This window comes from Chanodichthys erythropterus, chromosome 10 (assembly GCF_024489055.1).
Source record: "Chanodichthys erythropterus isolate Z2021 chromosome 10, ASM2448905v1, whole genome shotgun sequence".
NCBI lineage: Eukaryota > Metazoa > Chordata > Actinopteri > Cypriniformes > Xenocyprididae > Chanodichthys > Chanodichthys erythropterus.
In genome coordinates this window covers 9638893-9663911 of record NC_090230.1, presented here as the reverse complement: position 1 = coordinate 9663911, position 25019 = coordinate 9638893, and the positions used below count along the sequence as shown (strand labels likewise).

The following is a 25019-nucleotide window of genomic DNA, read 5'->3' as shown; positions in this document are numbered from 1 at the left end:
TCAGCAAAGGCGGTAACAAAGGTAACTGATGTCATTGACAGGCGACTGCACTGCCCCGTGTCACTGTTTAGAATGGGAATTTTCTCATGATTTACAAGTAGTTGAAAACATTAGAGATATTGTTTGTAATCAGCTGGACAAAATATATAACACTAGCCTAGTGGTTTTTGGATATTTTCCTGCAAAAATTTTACATATTATACCTTTAAATGAAACATACTTAAGATCTCCATTAAGTCTTTTGAGCTATAAAAGAGCAATATTTGAGCCTTTTTTTTTTCTTCTGATAAGTAAATTTGTGAGAATTATGTTGCATGGAGAATTGTGTTGTTTTCATAACCTCAAAATTTTGAGAAAGTGTTTCACCCAAATGTGTATTACTTAGAGGGTTAGCTCACCCTAAAATAAAAATTTAAAATCATTTTTTCACCTTGGTGTTATTCTAATGCCATATGCTCTTCGTTCTTTTTCAGACCACAAAATTAGAATTAAAAAAAAAGAAGATTTCCCACTCGCACTTATCTACTTAATGGCAGTAAATAGCGACCAGCATCAAACTTTTAAAAAAGACACAAAAGTTTCACAGAATGGTCCCATGCAACGCATGTTGTATATTCCAAGTGTTCTGGGGGTATACGATAGGGTTTGGTAAAAACAAACCAAAAATGATTGTATTGTTTAATGAAAATCCTGACCTTGGCCGTTGGTCTTCTGTGCACGACTGTGCAACATGCACGCTCATGAGACTCTATTAGCGTGATCATTTTTTGTTGTGACGAATATTCATCTCAGATAAGAAAATACATGGATTGAATTTAATTTTGTGTTTTATCAATCTTGATTTCTCATAACGTGTGCTTTTTCTGGGTGAGTCAGAGTGAACTGCAACTAATAGAGTCACATGAACGCGCAGCCATGCACAGAAAAAGGTCAGAATTTTCATTAAATAACATTTAACAATTAAATTTCCATTTGTTATTTTCCAAAACGATATCATATATCCCCAGAACACTTGGAATATATGGCATTCTGTGATACTTTTACATCTTTTTAACTCTTTCCCCACCATTGACGGCATTTTCCATCGTTTATGAGACAACGCTTTCCAGTCATTGACAATTTTTTCTCTTTCCATGTTTTCACTGTTATATGGTAGGGAGTGTTGTTATGCAACTTCTGCATAAACAAACGATAAAAGCATTGGTTATGCACGTTGAATTCTTCGGAGGAAAAAAAATTCAGATTTTTATGGTGCTTTTTTATGAAACTTACCCACATTCAATTGTTAATAAATAAAGAATGCATGAAGCTAGAATAAAACGTTTTGTTTTGATTTGTTTTTGTTTAAAAGCAGAGACTCTGCCCTTTCTTTTGATATGTTGAATGTTCAGATATTCATACCTCAAAATATTCTGGCGGCCATTACATTTTTGTGAAAATGATCAAAAACGCTGGTGTTGGCTGGTAACGTTGGCAGGGAAAGAGTTAAAAAGGTGGGTGCTATTCACTATTCACTGCCATTATATGAACAAGCACCAGTAGGATATTTTTAAAAAATTTGTTTATGGTCTGAAAAAGAAATAAGGGTATACGGAATTAGAACATCTCCAGGGTGAGTAAATGATTACTTAATTTTCATTTTAGGGTGAACTATCCCTTTAAGGTTAGTGGTTTGTTTAAATAGTAGTGATGCTTAACTTGGCAAACACTACTAACTATAGTTGTACTGTACAAGATATGTTGTATGTATAATTCTCTCTCTCTCTCTTTTTGTCAACAGTTGCACTGAAAAACCACAACTGCAATGGTTTGTCTGCAAACAACAGTAACCGTGACAACAGTAAAGCAACAGTTGATGGCTGGCTGCATGAGGGAGAGCTCCTACTACAGGTCAGAAGTAAAAACACATGTGTGTGTACATGTTTATGGTGTCCCTGTGCCTTCATAGCATGTTATAAAGAGTCGTTTAAAGCTGTGCCCTCAAGGAAGGAGAAAAGAGGAGAGGCTATTTCTGCCCGGCCTTGTTCTCGTTTCAGACACTTATGCATGAATAATGCACAGATAGAGCTCTCATGTATTATAAAAGAAGGATAAAATAAGAGGTAAAAGTATTCTCTCATTTTTTTTTTTTACTTTTAAAGTTTTGCTCTGTCCATCCTGTGACAGCAGTTCTGAGGAGTTTGAAACACCTGTCCACTCACGTCTTTTTCATTTCCTCAGCCATTCTCTCTACCTCTATCATCTTTTACCTTTCCTTCCTGTTGTTTCTTCCTTCCATCCTTCTTTCTTTTCTTGTCTACACTTTTTTAATTTTCTCACTCATGCTTTAACATGATCTTTTCCTCTATTTCCTTTCCTTCCTTTCTATTCCCTTCCTTCATTTTTTTTTATATATTTTTCCTTCTTTCCTTCTTATGTATATTTTTCCTAACATTTACTTTGATCAATCAATCCTTCCATCTGTCTATCTGTCTGCCTATCTATCCATCTATCTATCTATCTATCTGTGTCTATCTATCTATCTGTGTCTATCTATCTATCTGTCTCTATCTATCTATCTATCTATCTATCTATCTGTCTCTATCTATCTATCTATCTATCTATCTATCTATCTATCTATCTATCTATCTATCTATCATGTTCTGTTTTACCTCTATTGTTTCTCTGCTTCATACTTAATCTCTCTCTCTCTCTCTCTCTCTCTCTCTCTCTCTCTCTCTCTCTCTCTCTCTCACTCACTCCCCTGTGTTGTGTATTGTTGTGTGTGTTGGACTGTGAATGATGCAGTGGTACATATTTGATAGTAATGCTTCCTGACTGCTGCCCCCTCCCCCTCCTGCCCCACGAGAGCCCAGTGTGGGCTGTTCTGCCAACCAACAAGCCGAAATATTTATACTGAGTGCTGCTACTTGGCCATGTTTTCTGAGTGTGTTTGGACCAGGTGTGCATGTATGAATGAGTATGTGTTTATGTTGGCATACAATGCAGATGTTCAGGCAAATGAGAGGGGTGATGGACGATATAACCCCATAAACTGCCGTGTGATTTATGATGGGGTTACGCACACTGAATCTTGTGGCTTATTGCGTTATGTTAACACACTGCAGCACATTTCTTTGTGCATATATTTAAAAGACAATCGAAGATTAACATGAAAGAGATTATTTAGTGATTTATTGTTTGTTGCCTCATCATATCATGTTAGTTTAAAGGATTCAGTTTGCATTTAGAAAGCAGAGAGTGGTTCTAGATCAGTATGTTTGCAACACAAACACAAGCACAGCCTACATAAAACATTGATAGGATTTCAAGAGAGCCCTTATTTACGCTCAGACGGAAGTCCCAGAGGATGCAGTGCTGAACTTAGGGACTGTGCTGTGTTTGTTGTCTTATTATGAATCTTATTAAAAGAACCATTTTCTACAATGTTTACAATGTACTTTTTTTTTGCCTGATGTCAACATCTAATGTTAGCCATGGTTTCAGAATTTACTACTAATTTAGTTTTATTTTATATTTAAAAGCCTTCTCCAAAAAATTGGGTACCTATATTGGGTACCCAATTGGGTACCTATATATATATAGTAGATGCACCATATATGTATGTATGTATTATGTATAGTGCATTTGTTTTTTCATGTATTCTAACATACACATTTGAATGTCAGACACTAGACTGTCCACACTCAGTCTAACCCTGATTACCAGTTCTGTGCTCTAGGCTTTTGTCGATATTAGATAGTAGATATTTATAGTGACTCCACAGTATAGCCATAAACGTTTGTTTTTGTATGGTTTGTGCTGTCGATGCATTAGATTACCATAATCACAGATCCACATTCAGAGCCCTCCAGATGGTGATGAGCTGTAAAATCCCTTCCACAAAAATACACACAGCACATGTTCACATGAAGTGTTTAATGACAGCATGAAATGGTCAATATTTACTTTCTCAATAACTGTCTGTGGTTTTATTTGAGCATTTATGTTTAGAATCTTTAATCAAAATCTACAGTATTTGGCTGGTTTAACAATACACATATAGCTAATATTTCTCAATATTATACATGCCCAATTCATGTTGTTGTTTTTTTTATTATTATTATCGGAGTGAACTTTTATAATGGGTACTTTAATTTTGAAGTTGTTCTTTCTTCATGTCATTGTTCACTGATTCCAGGTATGTCCTGTTTAATCATTAGTTTCTTTGTATAGTCCTCATCTTTTTGTTTGTTCTTTATCTAGTCCTCTTTTTTTTTCTTTTTTTTTTCTTTGTCTAGCATTGGATATTTGCAACCAAACTTCTTGCGATGCAATTTTGGCTAGGTTTTAAAAAAGTTCTGAAAAAAATCATTTAAATGAACAATTCAGTGTGTGTATTCACCAAAGGTTTTCTAATTGCAAAACCTCTACCTGTAAAACTTCTATCAGTGAGTGTATATTTAAGTTCACTAGAAAACAAGATTGAAGTTTTGGGGCTTTTAGTGCACATCTTTTAGCCATTAGCCATCATTTGCAGATAACGTCTCAGGTTACGGCTGTAACCATGGTTCCTTGAAAAGGGAACGAAACACTGCTTCGGAGATTTCTACACTGTGGGAACGCCTCTGCGTGATTGCGATGTGAAGCACGTGTAAAATCAGTCCAATGGCATGACGGAACGTCATAGGTGGGTGACGTCATGACCAGGAAAGTATAAAGTATACCCAGACCAAACAGCATTAGCTTCTGATAGGCGGAAACAAGTCGATCACAGGCATGCAGGAAGTATGCAGGGTGACACAGTGTCTCGTTCCCTTTTCAGGAAACCATGGTTACAGTCGTAACCTCAGACATTCCCTTTCAAGGGAACTTGTGCTGCATATGAGAATTTGATGCTGTAGGAATGTTTACATCCATGTCGCTGTACTGACAAGGGCCTGTCTTGTGTGAAATCGTTAAGAGCAGCACTAAGACAGAAGCACCTGAGACCCTGGTGTAGAGCCCAAAACCAGATTATAAAACCTCACATTTTGGAGGGAAACTATTGAAAAAATACCCTTAGAGGCAGTCTTAGTCCTAGTCGAGTGGGCCTGAACAGCCATAGGTGAGGGCTAGCCAGCCAACTCATACACAAGAGAGATAGCCTCAACTATTCACGTGCTCATTCTCTGCTTAGATGCTGAGAACTCTTTTGTGGATGACCCAAAACAGACAAACAACTGATCAGATTTATGCCACAGGGCAGCTCTGTGGACATAAGCATCTAATGACCTGACTGGGCAACACAGATTAATTTTCTCCTGGTCTGAATTTTTGAAAGGGGGGAGGACAAAAGGCCTGCAGCAAAATAGATCTCACCACATTAGTGGGGATCTTAGGAACATAACGCGGTCTAGAGTATAGAAACTATTTCAATGTGCCTGATGCAAAGTTTAAACACAAAGGGGGTCTGAGAGGCAGTGTTTCAAAGAAAGGAACACAGCCATCATCTCCAGGCAGTTTATGTGCCAAGAGAGATGATGACCCCTCCACAGACCTTGAGTCGAGCGACCATCCAGAATCACTCCCCACCCTGTGAGGGAAGCATCCGTCATTAGCATCTTGCAAAAACAAGGAACTCCCAGCATGGGACCCTGAGACAAGTACCAAGGCTTCTTCCATATAACCAAGGTACGAAGGAATCCTGTGCGTAACCATGATCATGCAAAACGGGTTGCCCCTTTGGGGAAACCCCTTGGTCTTGAGCCACCACTGCAGGGATCTCATGTACAACAGGCCAAAAGTATCACATTGGATGCCACTGCCATCAGACCCAACAGTCTCTGAAACTGTTGACTAGTGACTGGCCTAGCTTTAGCTTCACAGCTGCGAGAATGAAATCGATACAAGCAGGGGAAAGATGTGCCTGCATTGTCATCAAATCCCACACCATTCCCACCAAAAGTGGTTCTCTGTGCCTGGCATTTAATCTTAACCCCAACACTCTCATGTGGGTGAGAACGACATCAATGCCGAACCACCAGCTGTTGCAACTGAGCTAGTATTAACCAGTCGTCTATATAATTCAGCATGTGAATGCCCTGGAATGGTAGCGACGCCAGTGCTGCATCCACACACTTGGTGAAAGTGTGAGGTGGTAAATTTAGGCCAAAAGGAAGAGACTGATATCGGGACGCTTCGGCCCCAAAAGTGAACCTCATGAACTTTTTGTGTTGTGGAAGGATGGATACATGAAAGTATGCATCATTGTGACAAACCAGTCCTCAGACTTGATTTGTGACATGATTTTACAGTCAGCATTTTGAACTTGAGCTTCTTTACTGAACGATGCAGATCTAAAATGGGGCGCAACCTTCTTTGGAACAATATGTCATGGACTCCCTGTCAGGAGGAGGAACAGAGCTTTTACCTCCTGTTCCATAACCAGAGCCTACGACTGTGGACAGGACCCCATTGAACCTGTGTGAGTGAGACCCAAAGAAGACCCTTTTCTACGGTGTGCAGGACCCATTGAGATATATTTGGCAGAAACTTCCACGCTCCCAAAAAACTAAGGGAACCAGTCTCTGTAACTCGAGCGGCCAATCTGGTGCCGGCAGCGAACCAGCCGGGAACAACCAAACTGACTGCTCTTGAACCCTCCTCAGAAGGAGCGAGCATCCCAGTTCAGCAACGTCCCCAGACGAACACTGAGATATGGGCTCGCTAGAGACTGCTGCACCTTGAAGTACACGAGGTGGTGGTGATGGTGTTGGCAGAGCGGTCCCCTTAGAGCACCAAAAGGGAGATGGGCACCATGAATTTAGGTGTAATCCATTTCATTTCATTCGACCTGCCGCCAAATACGCTGACATTACCCACCAAGCCAGTCAGAACAACCTCGGCTTTGGTGGGTAATGTCGGGACCTTCAGGGACAATGCTGATAGCTGTCTAGCATCTTTTCCACCTTAGGCATCACCCCATAACCATGTTCTGTCAGCCCCTGGATGGTTGAATAATTAGAGGTCTGGGTCTCTATAAGATACCGGTTTCTTCTACAGTCTCTACACCTTAATTTAGCCTCAGCACTATTTTCCCAAAAAATAGTTGTTTAATATGCTCCACCCAACTTCCTGTTTTAATAGGAAATACCTCAACACAGGAAGGAAAACTGTACTTGTCAATCCATTTTAGGGCTCTTTAAGCACACAAACAAATCTGACTTATAATGACCAGTAAACTAATAGTTTCAATTTCTGTTTGTTTGTTTGTTCATTAATGTATGGTCACAGGCGCTTAATGGCTTTGTGTTGGTGGTCACTGCCGAGGGGATCGTTTTCTACTGTTCTCACACCATCCAGGATTACTTAGGATTCCACCAGGTAATTATCCTTCTCAACAGTCTCTTACATAAACACATACTGTATGCATCATACAGCCACTGTTCTAATACTAATCCAATATACAGCTGAATTATTATCTTTGGGACCTGAAATTTGGGATTGGATATTGCAATATATCTCTTCATGAAATACTAACTAAACATATTTAAATGAAAAATGTTTCTGCATGTTATGTTGCACCACAACATTTTTAAAAAAAAATGCTACTTTGTTGCATTGCTCTTGGCTGTTAATAGGCATTTATTTTAAGGTAGGCTACTTATTATTACGTCCAAAACAGATGTGATGTAACAAGTTTTAATTTGTCTGTTCACATTGAAACTAAGGTCTGGACAGTTTTTTTTTTTTTTTTTTTTTTTTTTTTTTAGTACAAACAACAGAGACAAAGACAAATCAATCAAACAAACAAACAAACCCCAAGCGCTGCAAGTTAAATAAAATGTACAAATGTATCTGTTTACAAAAAACATAAGTCAAAACAAAATTCTCTTAAAATAAAAAAAAATCAAAATTTGTGTAGGAAGGATTGGAGAAGTTCCCAGAGACTCATGAATTTGTCCTGTTTATGGTTGAGGTCATAAGTTAATTTCTCCAAAGGATGAAAGGCTGACAACTGAGAAATCTACATGGAAATAGTTGGGACCTGAGATGTAGACCATTTTAATAATATACATTTCTTAGCCAGGAATATAAGTGTTGTAAACAGATGTCTGAAGTCTTGGTAAAAAAGGTCTTTAGGAATGCCATTCAACAAAAACAAGTGAGGGGGATAAAATAAAACGTTTTCCTATTATCTCCTGGATTGCAGAATGAGCCCCTCTCCAAAATGATTGGATGTGAGCACAGGACCAAAATACATGAAAAAAATGTGCCCTTACAAGTTTTGCATTTAAAACAGGTCGGAACAACCTGGGAACATTTTATGCAGATGAACAGGTGTAAAATGAATTCTGTGAAATAATTTAAAATTTTGTTCATGTATGGAAATCGAGGTGCATTTTGGAAAAATACCATCACAGATCTTGATCCAATCATCGGAGTTAAACAAAACTCCTAGGTCCTGTTCCCACAGTGATATCAAAGAATCATACAGGACACTGTTTTAATCTGATTGATAAGTATCCCCTGTTTTGTACATTTTCCCAGAATCAAAATTACGTCAGGCTCAGATGTTGGATAATCATTTCATACTTCTCACCTCTATTCTTAGTACACACACACACACACACACACACACACACACATATATATACTTATCAGATCTATCTAATACTGATTAATACTGCAGTGTCTCTCTCGAGGAACCGTTTGAATGCTGTAGAAATTGAATGAGCTTAATCAAATAGGCTTTACTCTGAGATTCAGTCTGGCACAGTGTAATCCAATTCATCATAATTTACTTATGAATTATCCAACTGAGGCATCACTATATTTGTTTAGTCTATCTTATGTGCTTACACTGTCCTCCTTTTGTTCTCATTAATGTCAAATAAATTAATTACATAAAAGTCTGTAATTTTTGTTTAAACTCATAATATGTTACATCCTTTCAACACTATTTCTCTCATATTGTCTGTTCATCTGTCCGTTGATCACCCAGACGGATGTGATGCATCAAAATGTGTTTGAACTCATTCATACTGAGGACCAACAGGCCTTCAGACACAACTTGCACTGGGCTCTGAACCCGCCTCCAACCAGCACACAGACAGAGGATTCCTCACAAGGTCAGGAAATATACAATTTTATATCATGGTAGCACTATGTATTGGTATTTATATCAGGGTTTTTTTTTTTTTTTGCTCAATTCAGTGAAAATTTGCTTGTATATCAAATAACCATGTGGCAGTGCCAATGTTTTAATAAACCAGTGAAGTAATGCTTTATAAATGAAAGCTGTTTCATTCTTCTTCTTTTTTTCAGAACTTGACGGACGCAAACCAAAAAATATTAATATTCATTATAAATTATTGATAAAAGACCCAAAACTTTTAAACAAATATTCAAATGAATAGTTTTGAGCACTTGAGTTAGAAGAGAGTAAATGGGGGAAAAAAGAGAGGGTTTTTTTTTTTTGGAAAAAAAGAGACAACTCGGGTGGTTTGACCTTTAGTGGAAGCTCCCGGAGTTGCAAAATAAATGTTATGGTCACTAAAATGTCCATTTTAATTAAGGATAACAGCAAACAGAAAGGATAAAAACAGAAATGGTGGTCATTGGCTAATCCAGTAATGACCCCCGGTTGAAAAAGTCTAGACACACCACCAAGTCTGAAAGCGTGTCTTTCTTGTTTTTTTCTCTTAGATGGAGATCCTGCCCCAAGTATGTCTCTGGTGATGTGCAACCCTGACCAGCTGCCTCCAGAAAACTCTTCTTTCCTTGAGAGAAATTTTGTCTGTCGTTTCCGATGCCTCCTTGACAATTCCTCTGGATTCCTGGTCAGTGTAAACCAGCTAAGCTGGGCTAAAACTTTTCTTTTGCTCGCAAAACCTAGTGAGTAACCTACATAGGAACATCAAAAGTTGACTGATTTGGTAGTAATCTTGGCACAACTGCTAATGTAATATTAGAAATGTGAGTATGTTGGAATATATCATGCTATTCAGAGTCTCTAAGCCCTGATGTTCCAGATTACAGAGTGAGTAAGCATCTAGGTTAGACTTGTGTCGGATTGCAGCCACAGAGATCAGAATTGTTGGAACACCTCTGTAATCCCTCTTAAAGGAGCAAAAGGGTCATGAGGTTTGTGCTAGAAGAAATTAGCAAAACAATGAGAACAAGAACCTGTTCAAGTTAGCTTAAATTGTAGATAATTTGAGGAAAATCAGGCTTTAGCTATAGAGTGCCACAGTCACCACAGACTCTTTCAGCGGTCTTTAAAAACGTTATTCCTATATTTTTCCCATTCATTTTCTCCAGCCAGACAGCTGTCTCTTTCTTTGCTAATTTTGGCAATGCGGTAGTGAAGTCATCTGTATGCATGCAAAACCCACTACTGCAGGATTCTCTGGACTCTTGGCCTTTATTTCCTCAGTCTCTCTCTTTTACTTTCTTTCCTCTCTACTCCATCTATACCAAATCAATCTCCCTCAAGAATAGCATGACTACACTTAGCTTGTCAGGAGCAGAAAGCTAGCAGGAGTCTCCTCGTATGCTCAGAGAAATTCATTAGCCTGAGCTATAAATACAAGTGACCTCAAGCTCTTTTCCATTACATTTCTTTTTATTTTATTTATTTGTTTATCTAATTATTTTTGTCCTCTTGGCATTTTAGAATGCAACCATTAAGTTATTAAACTATAAAAACGCAAATTTGTGAAAACAGTGACGTCATGTGCATGTGTATTTCATGTTCAGTCTAGGCGAGTAGTGTTTCTTTACAAAGTGACATCGGCAACTACTGGCCTTGCATGATTAACACTACAATACAGAGTTTTTAGTCAGATCCGTGTGAACGGAGATCGTTTTGACAATGGTGTCGTCTGTACATGAAAAAATGCAAAGGAAAAACCTTTCCATTTTTAGTACATTGTCATGTAAATGTACCCTGAGGCATTTGTTGTGTAGCCTTACATAAATAGGACTATTTTAAATCAGGCATTGCACAAGCCTCCACATAATATACAAGCTTTAAAGGAATAGCTCACCCACAAATGAAATGACTGAAAAATAGGTTGTCGAGAGTGATATGACACATTCTGGACAGGTCATACAGCCTTCATTGATAGATGACCTAGCTTGAACTCTATTGGCCACCTTGAGTCAGAGACAAATTATGTGGTTCACCAAGGGCACGCCAACAAAATCATTAACTCCAGCTGTATATGTACATATACTACGTGAATCAATTGTGTCTTTTATGTTATGTCTTTGTGTCTTTCATTCAAATGCAATATATGACATGATTTTTTGTTTGTTCTGCATGCAATTATCATTCTTTTTTGTTTGCTCTTTTTGTTGTACTTGTCATGTATTTTAAATATTTTATTATTAGATTTTGTGAAGTTTAAAGTTCAGAAGTTAAATTCCAAATTTAAAATAAATTTTAAATTCTAAATTTAAATTTAAAATCCCATTTTGATATTTTTCACGTTATGCCTTTCTGTATAGTAAATATTTCAATGTTTGTTTTCATTTATGCCCCTTTAAGGCCCTGAATCTTCAAGGGCGTCTGAAATTCCTGCATGGACAGAACAGGCGATTGGATGATGGAGGACAAATGCCACCCCAGCTCGCCCTGTTTGCCATAGCAACACCCCTACAGCCTCCTTCCATAATGGAGATCCGAACCAAGAACATGATTTTTAGAACCAAACACAAGTTGGACTTCACCCCAATGGCTTGTGATGCTAAGTAATGATGAACAATTCTTTAAAAAAATGATAAACTAACATGCACTGTATAAAAATGTTTTTTATCCTAGTTTTACTGTATCTTTGTAAGTACAATACAAAATGGTACAGAAATCACAGATGTTGGTTTTGCCTGTGTTTTAGGGGTAAAATCGTTCTTGGCTACACAGAGGCTGAGCTGCGAGTTCGAGGTTCTGGGTACCAGTTCATCCATGCAGCCGATATGCTCTACTGTGCCGAGAACCATGTCAGGAGTAAGATACTTTGATTTCTTCAGATTTGTCATTTTGGAGTTTTATTGTTCAATTCAGCCAATTCAGAAAATAATTTTGTTTCAAGCCCTTACGGTTGAAAAGTTATTAGCATAAATATAAGTGCAAGTTTGGACAGTTGGTGGCACTAGAGGGATTGAGTTAGAGACTCCAAATTTGCTATGGTGACAGTTCAGACTGTCCTCTAATTGTGTGCCAAATTACAATCAGTGTGCTATAACCTTCCCGCAAGCGGTCCTGTGGGCTGCCATAAACTTCCAGAGTAGAAGAATAATAATAAGAACGCCAATAGATACAATAGGTGTCTACACACCATTGGTGCTTGGACCCTAATAATGTGATTGACTGAATAGCATTAAGATTCAGAAACAGCTATGTTGAACTGTCTTTCTGCTGATGCATGCTGACATTGCTCCCAAAGGCTTGGTGTCTAAAATAAACTCTAGTGACACTAAAGACATTAGCCCTGTGTGCTTAGGCAAATACTTGAACAAGTGACAGTCCACTCATTCAATGTGATTCACAGGAGGCGATTGATAATGTCAATTGTATGGTCAAGATGTGTGTGGATTTGGTGTCCTGATTTTTCTTTGCTAATTTATCGCAAGAGTGGAGAAAAAGAGACAAATAGACAGAGCAAGAGAAAGGAGGAGGACAGTTTTCCCATAATCCCATAGATTATGAAGGAGATTGGATAAGTCATTAGGAGTAGAGAGACATGTGAACTAGAGCCATAAATCCATATCAGTAATTTAATATGGAACCAATAGTCTACAGCAGAAAAGGGTACAAGGCAAAAATCTGTACTTTATATATTTTTCTTACTTTATGTATATTATATATATACTCTATATTTTTCAACTGGGTTTACAATCTGCTGCATTGTCCATTGCAGTGATCAAGACTGGAGAAAGTGGTCTGACTGTGTTCAGACTGCTTACAAAGGACAACCGTTGGAAATGGGTACAAGCGAATGCTAGACTTGTCTACAAAAATGGCAAGCCTGACTACATCATTGCCACACAGAGGCCGCTTGTGTAAGTGTAATAAGGCTAATATCCATTTATATTTTGTGTTAACAGTTTACAAAATAGTTGATTAGCATGCTAGTGTTTGATAGTACTTCTTACTGACACTAAGTATTTTATTCATTTATTCAGAGAAGAAGAGGGTGGAGAGCATTTGAGGAAGCGATCTATGCATCTTCCATTCACCTTTGCTACTGGAGAAGCTATGCTGTACCAAATCAGCTACCCCATGCCAGGCTTCCCCGACACCCTTCAGGGCAAAGGCAAGAACAGCAAAACCAAAAAGACCAAGGTGGACAAAAGCTCAAAGGATGATGTGGACCCAAGTTCTTTGCTGGGAGCCATGATGAGACAGGACGAGTCTGTTTATGTTTGCCAGCCTGCTCTGGAGCCTAGAATGTCATTCCACAGCAGCCTCTTCAGTGAGCAAGGAGAGACAAACACTTTCTCTTCTTCGGAGAATGAAAGTTGGAATCCAGTTCAGAATGTTGTAACTGCGGTCTCCAAACAGGAACCATCAAGTTTTGACCCACTACTGGCAACATTAGATTCTCTGTCCCTGGAAAATGAGGAAAGCTGCTCTAACAGTGAGCTATTCAGTGCCCTGGAAAATCTTGGACTCAACGCAGAGGACTTGGAGTTGCTGCTTCTTGATGAGAGGATGATTCAGGTAGAGATGGAACCGGATTACATCCCATCTCTGAATGATCTTCTCACCAACAATGAAATACTGTCCTACGTTCATGACTCACTGGAGAACCGGATAGAGGACTCAACAGATGCTCAAAGCCCTGCCACAGTATTAGATTCGGTTGAACCCCTAAAGCCATGTTCTGCTTCCGAGTCAGCTCCTCAAGTTACTTCCTCACTGCCTGCTCCTCACATCCCTTTCTGGCCACAAAAGCAGATAGCACCCATAATTCATCTCTCACAGCGTATGCAGCAACATGTCAATGGCCAGTCAGTTTGCCACAAATCCGAGAGCTGGATCCAGGCACATATTCCTCAGGTGTCTACAACAGACTCTGAGACTACTACTTTTAACCAGCATGATACATTGTTGGTGAACTCGGTACCAGTTGTACACAATGGTCACTGGGTCTCTGAACACAAACAAGCCAACTTGAACTCTCAACTTGGGGACAAGATAACAGGCACTAGTAAAGCACAGCCACAGCAATGGCAGCACAGCCAGTTACTCGTCCCATTCCAGTATAAACAGAAAACAGTTGAGGGTAGTGACACGCCTCCCAACGGGGTCTACAATGATCCCCAGTGGCTTGGATACAACTTCACAGACCAATTGGTTACAAATGGACTTTGTTTCCCCAATGGCCAAAAGGCACACACACAGACACTGGGTACCCATGTTGACTGCAATATGACTGACAATTCAGGGGTGGATTTTACAATGAACAGCAGTTCAGCTGTGGATTTAGGGCCGTTCCAGGCAGCCATGGCCTCGTCTTCGTCCTATCAGCAGGGTTATCAGAAACAGCAGCAGCAGCCAAAGGTCGCACCCGCTTATTACGCCTCCTATACCAAACAGAACTCCTCTCTAGAGCATATCCTGGGATTAGCCACACCTTCAAACCTTCCCTCATTGACAGATTACGGCTCTGACCTGACCCATGACACCACCCACAGTAAGGTAAGAATTAAATAAGGATATAGTTGCACAATGCAATTTAACCAAGATGGACAAGCTCCTGGATCAGCATCCTAATCAAACTTTTACAGGCCAAACCTTATCCTTAACCACAACCCTAAGTACACCCTCAACACCTGATTTCTGAAGGTTAATGATTGGTTAATAAGAATGTTGTTCAAGCCCCTAATCCTAAAAACTTGCTTGATACAAATTTTGTTCTAAGACCAAGATAAGGGAAAACCAAAGGTATTGCAGTACCCCATAAGTGTCCAGTCCTGCTCCTGGTGGGCCACCTTCCAGCAGTTTAGCTCTAGCCCTAATTAAACACACCTGAACCAGCTAATTAAGGTCTTCGGGGTCACTAGAAACTTCCAGGCAGGTGTGTTGAAGCTAAACACCGCAAGGAAGTGGCTCTCCAGTAGCAGGATTGGACACCCCTTGTCAAACCCTGTTTGGTATTTACATCGTCAAGTTTGGTATAGATTGCTGGTATAGATAGATAGCCTACTAGAAGTTGTCTTTAAAGGATTAGGCCACTTTTAAATAAAATTTTCCTGATAATTTACTCACCCCCATGTCATCCAAGATATTCATGTCTTTCTTTCGTCATTCGAAAAGAAATTAAGGTTTTTGATGAAAATATTCCAGGATTATTCTCCTTATAGTGGACTTCAATGGCCTCCAGACGGTTGAAGGTCAAAATTACAGTTTCAGTGCAGCTTCAAAGGACTTTAAACGATACCAGATGAGGAATAAGGGTCTTATCTAGTGAAACGATCGGTCATTAAAAAAAACAAAAAAAACAACTGTATATGCTTTATAAACACAAATATCGCCTTGCATCTACTTCCACTTTCCGCATTCTGCAAAATGCTTACACTGTATGTCCTACGCCTTTCCTATTCTACTTACGGAACGAATGCGGTGCCAGTTTGGTAAGTAGAATAGGGAAGGCGTAGGACATACAGTGTAAGCGTTTTGAAGAATGCGGTAAGCGGAAGCACATGCAAGCATATGAACTTCAACCATTTGGAGGCCATTGAAGTCCACTATAATAATCCTGGAATGTTTACATCAAAAACATTAATTTCTTTTCGACTGATGAAAGAAAGACATGAACATCTTGGATGACATGGGGGTGAGTAAATTATCAGGAAAATTTTATTTAAAAGTGGACCAATCCTTTAACATTTCAGATAATGGTAAGGATCCGTCTGACCGCCCTTCACAACTTTCTACTTGGATTGTCTAGGATAATAGTTCTAAAGATATTCTGGGCTCTAAACCTAGATATGGCCCACTCCACCCCCTCCATATATATCTTTTTTCCATTGGCCTAAATGTTCACTATGATCTAATTGTGCTCCTATAAGGACCAAGATCTTATAGGTCAAAGCTAATGTGCCGAGATTGCATAATGCACTGTGACAGACAGACAGTCTTGGCTGTCTCTGGAGAGTCCCCTTGGGGCCCCACACAGGTGGATGTTTGCTTTGCCTGCTGTGTTGCTTTATTATGGTGACTGTGGTTAAGATTATAATCTTCAGTTTAAGAGTGTAAGCTTCCAGGTCATCCCACCAGCATCAGACAGGCTTTTCTGCTGTACTGATGGCAGCCAACTGTAGCATCTAGTCTATTGTAAAAGGGGAGCCCAAGGCTATAAATGAGAGATAGAGGAAGAGAAGCCTCCACAAAAGGACCGCTCATGCAGCAGGCAATATTCTGAGACCATGGGCCCTTGTCTGCACTCATTTATCCACACAAAATTTCCTTTCCACATGTAGGGCACCATGCTGTTGTTCCACATATAGGGATTGTGCTTTCTGTAGATTGTAAGCAGTGCTTGCTAAGACAACTTTGGTGCATAGCACATCCGTTATTGTTTGTGCTACAGACATGAGTGATCTAAAATCATGTGACTTGTTGAGGATGAGGCAGAGGTGTGCTATAACTTTTATAAGCATTTAGACTTGCACTTCACCCGGAAGACAACCAAAATACATAGACTGAAGGAGGGACCAGAGTCTTATCTAGACCTCAAAGACTATCATAGAGACTTGGGGTGCCCTGTGTTGACTGGGGCCAGTGAGTAACAAACTAGCAACATGCTAAAAAATCATGTAGAACAGCTGCACTGCAATGCCCTGACATTGTGGTTGTGACTTTTTCACTGTTTATTGACTAATTTTTAAAGATGCATCTTATAAGGAAAGAAAATGTGCAGTGGAGCAACTTTTGCAGAGAAAAAGAGAGGGATACAGATAGAAATAATACTGAAATGGGAATGAGGAGGTTAGACAGAGAAGTAAATAATCAATGAAAGGGCAAGGTGAAAAAGAAAGAGAGACAATTCAGTCTATATCCAGCACTACATTCTGAGATTTGGGTATGTGTCTCTGTTCAGGGTCATTGCTCTCAGCTGAAAGGAGAATAGAGCTTAAATGCCCAGCCAGGCGTGAGCACCCATGACCTACAATCTGGCATGAAAATTACCTCATGCATACTAACACTGCACTTTCAAATACTAACTATTGGAGCTTTGTGATTTTGCCTTTGGATTTACTTATCATCTGCAAACCACATTCCTGCATCAGCACAAAAACAAATTAGTGAATGATGAGAAATGTTCTATTATTCTTGTATTTGCTTGTAGTCAGTATTCTGTCTTGTGAGTTCGGTGTTAAAACTCTGAGCAGGATTAATGAGGGTTATAATTATTGCTGTTGAAAAGCTAAACCAAGTTTATACAGTTTTCTTTAAATTAGTGTACTGATGAATTATGCCATGTGAGACATATTTAGAAAGTAAATGTCATTTTTAAAGGCTGTCTTTAAGATTAGCTTTAGCATGCTGAATGTAGTTATTTTGATTGGTTAGTCTTTAAAAACAGCAGTTAGTGGAATTAGTTTGTGATTCTGTATGTGATCCTGTTGAATGTATCTTCTGAAGACCTTAAATGACCCCAACCAAATACAACATCTGTTGTCCAGCTGCCATTAACCTGGTTAAATAAGCAACCACTGTTGTAGTTCCATAAGCTACAGTAGCACCATAAGTGAGCTCTTTTATTTAGCTCAAAAGTAGAGAAGTCTAATGCTTATGAGTAGTCGTGGTTGCCCGCTGTGGATTTTATAATTTTTGTTCTGTATTAATACTAAATGACTTTTAAAAGTTTTAAATGTTTTAAGCTAACCTAACAGCAGCCATGTTGTGGTGCATTTTATATTTGAATTTTGGATTTTTACATCTAGAAATTTTTGAAGGACGGTGTTCTTAATTGTCAAACCTTGTCAAATCTCAAACCTTGATAGATTTAAATTATTAGCTAGATACATTTGCTGCATTCACGCCATGTCGTAAATACGAGATGACAACACATGATGTTCTACTCAGCTGTCCTCAGATATGGAATTATGTGTTTCTATGGCAACACTATCAATGGCAAAATTAATCTGCAGTGGTCAGGTGGTACAGCCAGAGGCACAGGAGACATTTTCAAAGTGAGGGGGACCAAACTGCGTTTGGGGGGGGTTATGATCAGGGACGGTGCACGTGTGCATACCGAACGCATCTTTGACTGAGCAGAATGTGGGAAATGAAGTATACCAGGGCCCTAAATTGCAATGGACTGGAGCTCATGGTTCACATCGAGAGAAATGGGAACGCGATGCGACCGCAAAGGGCACTTTCACTTTCGCGATCAAAGTGCATGCCACTAATAAGCTTTGTAAATGCAGTATTACAGTATACACCAATTAAACACGCAGGTCTCCTCTCGTGCGTCCTCCTCACTGTGTTGCATTTAAGGCGGCTATCTTCAAATGCGCTTTCACGCGACGAGGGTGCTTTTCACGGCAGGGGTTCGTTTTTCGTCACAACACCGGTCGAGGCAATAACTTTCGTTTCGCTTTTAGATATCTCTTTTATAGATGCCATCAATGCTTTTAACTTTCTAGATGTAATTACCGAAATCAAAACAAGCCAGCTCGTGCGTCAACCTGAGAGATCAGCCTCCTTACCTTAAAGTGTCAAATTTCTCAGTTTCTAAATGGACGGTTTGGCTTGATTGACAAACGCTAACGTTCGGCCACGATTAAATACCATCGACCTGTCCTAAAAAATTTGGATGCTGTGATCGATTGCTTGGAGATTGCGTGTTTCTCCGTTCGAGAACACATTTCCTGTTCACATCTGCGACAAAACATTTGATTATTTACGAACAAAAGCTCACAGAAACGTGAAAATTGTCTCATTTGAAAGAAAATATCCTAAGCTAAAAGATGATATATTGTGACTGATTGAAGCAGCCCTTATCAAAAGTGCGGGGGTCGATTTTTGTCTTTTCAAAACTGCGGGGGTCCTGACCCCCCTGTCCCCCATGCCAACAGTGCGCCTGGGTACAGCGGTGATGTGGTACAAGTCCGAGCTCTCAGAAAATTCAGAGTTTACTAATTGTAATTGCGAGTTCCTAAAGGAAGTAAATGCTTTTTACAAGTGGGAATCTCATAATTACGACATGGCATGAACCTACCTTTTCACTTTTAGCTAGCTTTTTAGCTAAATACTTCTAACATTTGTTTTTTTGTTTGTTTCCAGATGGAGACGGATTTTATATTCAACTCCACTAGTGTGGCTTACACAGGAAGTTGTTTGGTTCCCAATGGCAATGCTGTAGCCACACCCAGCAACAGTCCCCACCCCCTTCCTGAGCCACTCCCACCTCCCCCAGAGCCTCAGACCACTGGTTTCTACCTCTGAACACAATTAGTAAAGATACGTCCATACAGAGATGCTATGAATCACGGGAAGACTGTCAAACAAAACATAAAAAAGACTTGATTTCCTTACCAACTTGAATTACATTAATTTAAATTCAAATGAGCCAGATTGACCTCTGGAATATCAAATACTCCACCCAATATAATGTGAGAGCATTCTCATTTATATTATTTCCGATTATGTTTGGATTATTTCTGTGAGTGTTGTTATTTACTGCTGCTTTGTGAGATGTAGGATTTTTTTTTTTTACATTTTTGGCAAATGTAGTTGATCACAATTTGAGATTGGACATGTATTTTTGTGCATATGCACGTGTGAGTGTTTGTGACGTCAATCGCTAATCATTGGGCCTCATTCAATGAACACGAGCAGCACAAATTTGTGTAAATTGTTCATAAAAATCATGCTTGTGTGACTAAAAATCACACCGAGAGCATATGCAACATATAGCTCTTGCAAAACTGATTGTCCTGAAACGCAGTAAATGACTTTGATGTTTATATGAACAGGAGATTGGGATGCATATTTATTTAAGAAAAAAGCAAGGGTGTTTCCGACAGTTTAACAGAAAAAAAATATATGTGAGATGTTAATGATAAAGCAGTTAGCAGTACGAAAAAGAGTCCTCTGTAGATGTCACTTGTAGATCTGAACCCTTCTCGCTATTACATTTTGTGAGATTAGATTTTGGAAAGATGATTCTAGATCAACTTTACAAATCAACTTACCTTTTAGATACAGGTGTTCATGTGTATAGTGATTCCAGAACCAACCCAGTCTCGCGGGAAAGGCATAATAATTCAAGTTAGTTAACCAATCTGACAAAGTCATAAAATTTGTACATACAATTGACTTGTACATGTTATATTGATTTTAATTGGTTGATTTGTCTCAATTGGAGTAAAAGCCAACATGTAATATATTACAAATTTAGCAAGGTTAAATCATACGACTTGTTTTGTTTTGTCTCAAATTTCTTACATCATTTTGTACATGCCAACTTGTACAATATATTGTGATTTTTAACATGGTTAACTAATACAAATTATTATGCTTTTGACATTAGACTACTAACTTGCCTGCATAAGAGCAGGTTTCTTTTGTCCATGAAAAGAGATTCTGGAAGCTTACATTTTTGAATGTGTTGCGTATATTGTAAAGCAGTTTTAAAAAAAAAGAAAAAAATATGGTGCTGCAAGGTGTTTATTGAATAATATTTTTAATTGTTATAGTATTATGAAGTCACAGAGAAAATGAACTTCCAGGCCAGCCTCTTTGTTTTTACGTTTCTTTTTTAAATAAATATATATATACTGTATTTACAGACATTTCTTATAAGAGGTACACTGGCTCGACTATGGATTCAAATTTCTTTAACACGTATATGAGAAAATAATATGACTATCATTTACAAAACTGTTTAAAGAGTACAAGCTTGTAAATAGTCAAAAAAATATTTCATATTGTTGTAAGCACTATTTGAAAGAGCACTGCAACCTAACCAGGTTTTACTTTTTCTCCAGCACAAGATGTAGGCTTCTAGAGAGATGTTTTTGGAGTAAATATTGTATAATTTTTTCAGGTAATGTGTTCTGTTTGTTTTTTTAAAAAAAAGGTTTTACACTTTATATGAAAAGAACATGGTGCCATACTGGTAAATTTTACTTTCCAGAATTTAAATGTTGTAATATTTGTTTAGAAATTATGTCATCCATGTCAATGGTTTGCCATGTTTTGTTTTGGGTTTTTTTTTTGTTTTTGTTTTTTTTTTCATATTTGATTTTTTTTTATCACATTCGGATTTATTTTAATATTCTAACACACTGAAAGTAGCTGAGATGATAGGTACATATGCAGTTCTGTCTTTTTGTCATTTGACTGCTTGTTGAAATGTACAATTTGGTCCTTTAATTAAAGAATTTGTGCAATCACAACAGGTCTCACTATTAAGTTCTTCTGAATCTTGTTTTCAAATTTTGCATATATTACATATTTAACATATTACATATTTAACCCTTTGATGCACAACATGGGTCAAAAATGACCCGGCTGAGTTTTTATTTTCTATATCTTTGCAAGAAATTATTTTAATCATTCAGTATTCCAGGTATTCCTCAATTAACTTGTTTTTGATCATCACAAATCCTCATTTTAATTTTTTCTTTCTTACTTTTTTAATAAAAATCATTTTTGTATCACTACCCTTCTAATGCGCAACATGGGTCAAAAATGACCCGTATTCATTTCCTATGTAGTTTCAATCATGGTTGAGTGTTTCTTTGCTGAATCTTTAAAAGAAATGTATTTTATCATTCATTTATTCCAGGTATTCCTTAAATATCTTGTTTTTGATTGTAAAAAATCATTATGTTCATTTTTTCTTTCTTACTTTATAAACAAACACAGTTTTTGTCTGTCTACATCAATTTTACACACATGGGTCAAAAATGACCCGTATTCATTTCCTATGTAATTTCAGTCATGACTGAGTGTTTCTTCGCTGAATCTTTGAAAGAAATTTATTTTATCATTTATTTAGTTCAGGTATTACTTAAATATCTTGTTTTTGATTTTCTACAAATAATTATGTTTATTTTTCTTTCTTACTTTATAAACAAACACAGTTTCTACATCAATTTTACACACATGGGTCAAAAATGACCCATATAGAAATCTTTAAGATTTGCAAATTTTTGCAAGTAGGAACATATTTACTGCAGACAACTGTTCATCTGCCACACATTTTACATCTTAACAAGGCTACTTTTGTATATTTGATGGATGTAAGTCTTATTATATTTAATATATTAGGCTATATATTTCATAATTTTTAATTTTTTGTCATAAATCAATGCAATTGGTCATCCTTTATGTCTGTCAGCGTTCCTGAAATGTAACAGTTTTGGACAAATACAACATGAGTCAAAAGTGACCCGAATTAGTTATTTTCTATATCGCATATATTACAATAAATTAATTTTATCATTCATTATTCCATCTATTACTCAATAACCAAATCCTTATTTTCATTTTTCCTTTCTTTTTGAATGTGTGTGTCATTACCTTTCTAAAGGCCAACGTATACTTCACTTTTTATGTGTACGTGAGGGTCAGCATACAGATTTTTGTAACTTTTTATAATTTCCAGCGGATTTCTGTAACTGTGTATGTGCAACCCTGCACATACACATTTAAATTGCGTTTGACTGTTCGCAAAGTACACTTTCAGCTTTTTTTACAGTGATGTCATCATCCACCTCAGTTCTGTTGAGGACCAGCCATTAACACTCTAGATAAAGAAATTCAAAATCACTGTTGATCGATACACTTATTATATATTTTCCCTGTTGGACAGAAACCTTGTTCAAAACTGTTACTTTCAGGAACACTGATAGATGTAAAAGGTGACCAGTTGCATTGGTTTATGACAAAAAATACAAATTATGAAATATAATATACAGCCTATTATATGAAATATAATATGTCTTTCATCCATCAAATATACAAAAGCAGCCATGTTGAGACATGAAATGTGTGGCGGATGAACAGTTGTCTGCAGTAAATATGTTCCTTCTTGCGAAAATTTGCAAAGGTTTCTATATGGGTAATTTTTGACCCATGTGTGTAAAATTGATGTAGAAATACAAAACCTGTGTTTGTTTATGAAAAAAAGAAAGAAAAAATAAACACAATGATTTGTTAAAATCAAAAACAAGATATTTAAGGAATACCTGGAATAAATAAATGGCAAAATACATTTCTTTCAAAGATTCAGCGAAGAAACACTTAGTCATGACTGAAATTACATAGGAAATGAATACGGGTCATTTTTGACCAATGTGTGTAAAATTGATGTAGAAACTGTGTTTGTTTATAAAGTAAGAAAGAAAAATAAACATAATTATTTGTAGAAAATCAAAAACAAGATATTTAAGTAATACCTGAAATAAATAAATGATAAAATAAATTTCTTTCAAAGATTCAGCGAAGAAACACTTAGTCATGACTGAAATTACATAGGAAATGAATACGGATCATTTTTGACCCATGTGTGTAAAATTGATGTAGACAGACAAAAACTGTGTTTGTTTATAAAGTAAGAAAGAAAAAATGAACATAATGATTTTTGTCAATCAAAAACAAGATATTTAAGGAATACCTGGAATAAATTAATGATAAAATACATTTCTTTCAAAGATTCAGCAAAGAAACACTCAACCATGATTGAAATTACATAGGAAATGAATACGGGTCATTTTTGACCCATGTTGCGCATTAGAAGGGGTTTTCATAGCTTGTGCATCAAAGGGTTAACAATATTTACAATTTTCTATTCCTATAATCCCAATATTTATTTATTTTCTACTGAAACCAAGGAGTTATACCTATACATTTACAGCATCTACCAGCACAGGCTAACTGGGTCGAGTTTCCTGTTGCAACAGGACGTTTAGGCTGGACATATTGATGGGTGTGTCCTACAGATGAACACACTGTCAACCGTGAGTCACCATGAAATCAGAATTTACAATAGCTGTGTCCCAATTCAGGGGCTGTGTCCTCCAGAGGTCGCATTTGAAGGCTGCATATGTCATCAAGTCGGTCTCATTTAAGAAAAGTAACGATAATAAAATGGACTGTTATTCCTCGTGAGGTGTAAAATACTGTAATTTCTTTATTACTTTGCAATCTAACAGTTAATTTTCTTAAATGAGACCTATTCAATGACATATGCAGCCTTCAAATGCGACCTCTAGAGGATTCAGTCACTGAATTGAGCGCACAGCATGAGATCACGACAATAGAGTGGTGCAGGTATCACGTCATTTTGTAGGCCAATCAGCAGTTAGCATTACACTGGTTCCCTCGACAAAAACCCAACAGGATTTTCCCATAGGCTTTTGGATTATTGCAAAAAAACAAGCTCTGTGATCAACAAAAGTTCATGATGCTTTCACATTTTGTCCATCATGATAATTTTCACAGGTGAACACAACCTTTATGAATTTTGAAACCTAAATGCAGTTGCCAGAAGTACAAAGCTAAAGGTAGGTTATAAACGAACTATACCATGGTCCACTAGTTCAGCGTCACCACCATACGCTTCCAACAACTCTTTCAGAAAAATATTTTCCCAGAAAGTTTGAGTTAGAATACTTTGTAAAAGCACAGTTATAAGCATGATGAGGCTGTAAAAGCGGAGCTTACCTGGTCAGCGTGGTGATGTTTAATCTCCCCTATTGCCTCTGTAGTCCCATTTAGGTACTTGTTAGCAACCGCCTTTTTCAAAACCGGCTTTTCATTTAACAGCTAAAAAATATTACGCGTGGGGTAACAGTGTATTTTATGTCATAGACTAAAACGTGAAAGTGTCTTGAGCTTGTGTTCGAGTTTGAGAAGTCGTTTCACTCTGATATACTTCACAGTAGGGAAAAAGATTAGGGCTCTCACCCCTCGTTTACACTGCACGCGTGTGCGTTGCGTTACGGCTCCGGCATGGTTTTGTTCCTCTTCTGAACGGTGTCAACTCACACCAGAAGCATTTCAAAAGCGAAGTGGCTGGATTCGCGAG

At 37.8% G+C, this 25019-nt stretch overlaps 1 protein-coding gene across 1 annotated transcript in view; it reads left to right on the top strand.

The window, feature by feature from the left end:
- The window catches only part of ahr1b (aryl hydrocarbon receptor 1b), a 48780-nt gene extending 29349 nt beyond the window's left edge, over positions 1-19431 (top strand). Inside the window, exons 3-11 of the mRNA XM_067398576.1 lie at positions 1781-1890; positions 7255-7344; positions 8966-9092; positions 9670-9803; positions 11516-11718; positions 11862-11971; positions 12885-13026; positions 13150-14668; positions 19265-19431. Of these exons, the coding sequence (XP_067254677.1) occupies positions 1781-1890; positions 7255-7344; positions 8966-9092; positions 9670-9803; positions 11516-11718; positions 11862-11971; positions 12885-13026; positions 13150-14668; positions 19265-19426 (2597 nt within the window). The 3' untranslated portion in view covers positions 19427-19431. The remainder of the gene's footprint in view (positions 1-1780; positions 1891-7254; positions 7345-8965; positions 9093-9669; positions 9804-11515; positions 11719-11861; positions 11972-12884; positions 13027-13149; positions 14669-19264) is intronic.
- The last annotated feature ends 5588 nt before the right edge of the window (positions 19432-25019 follow it).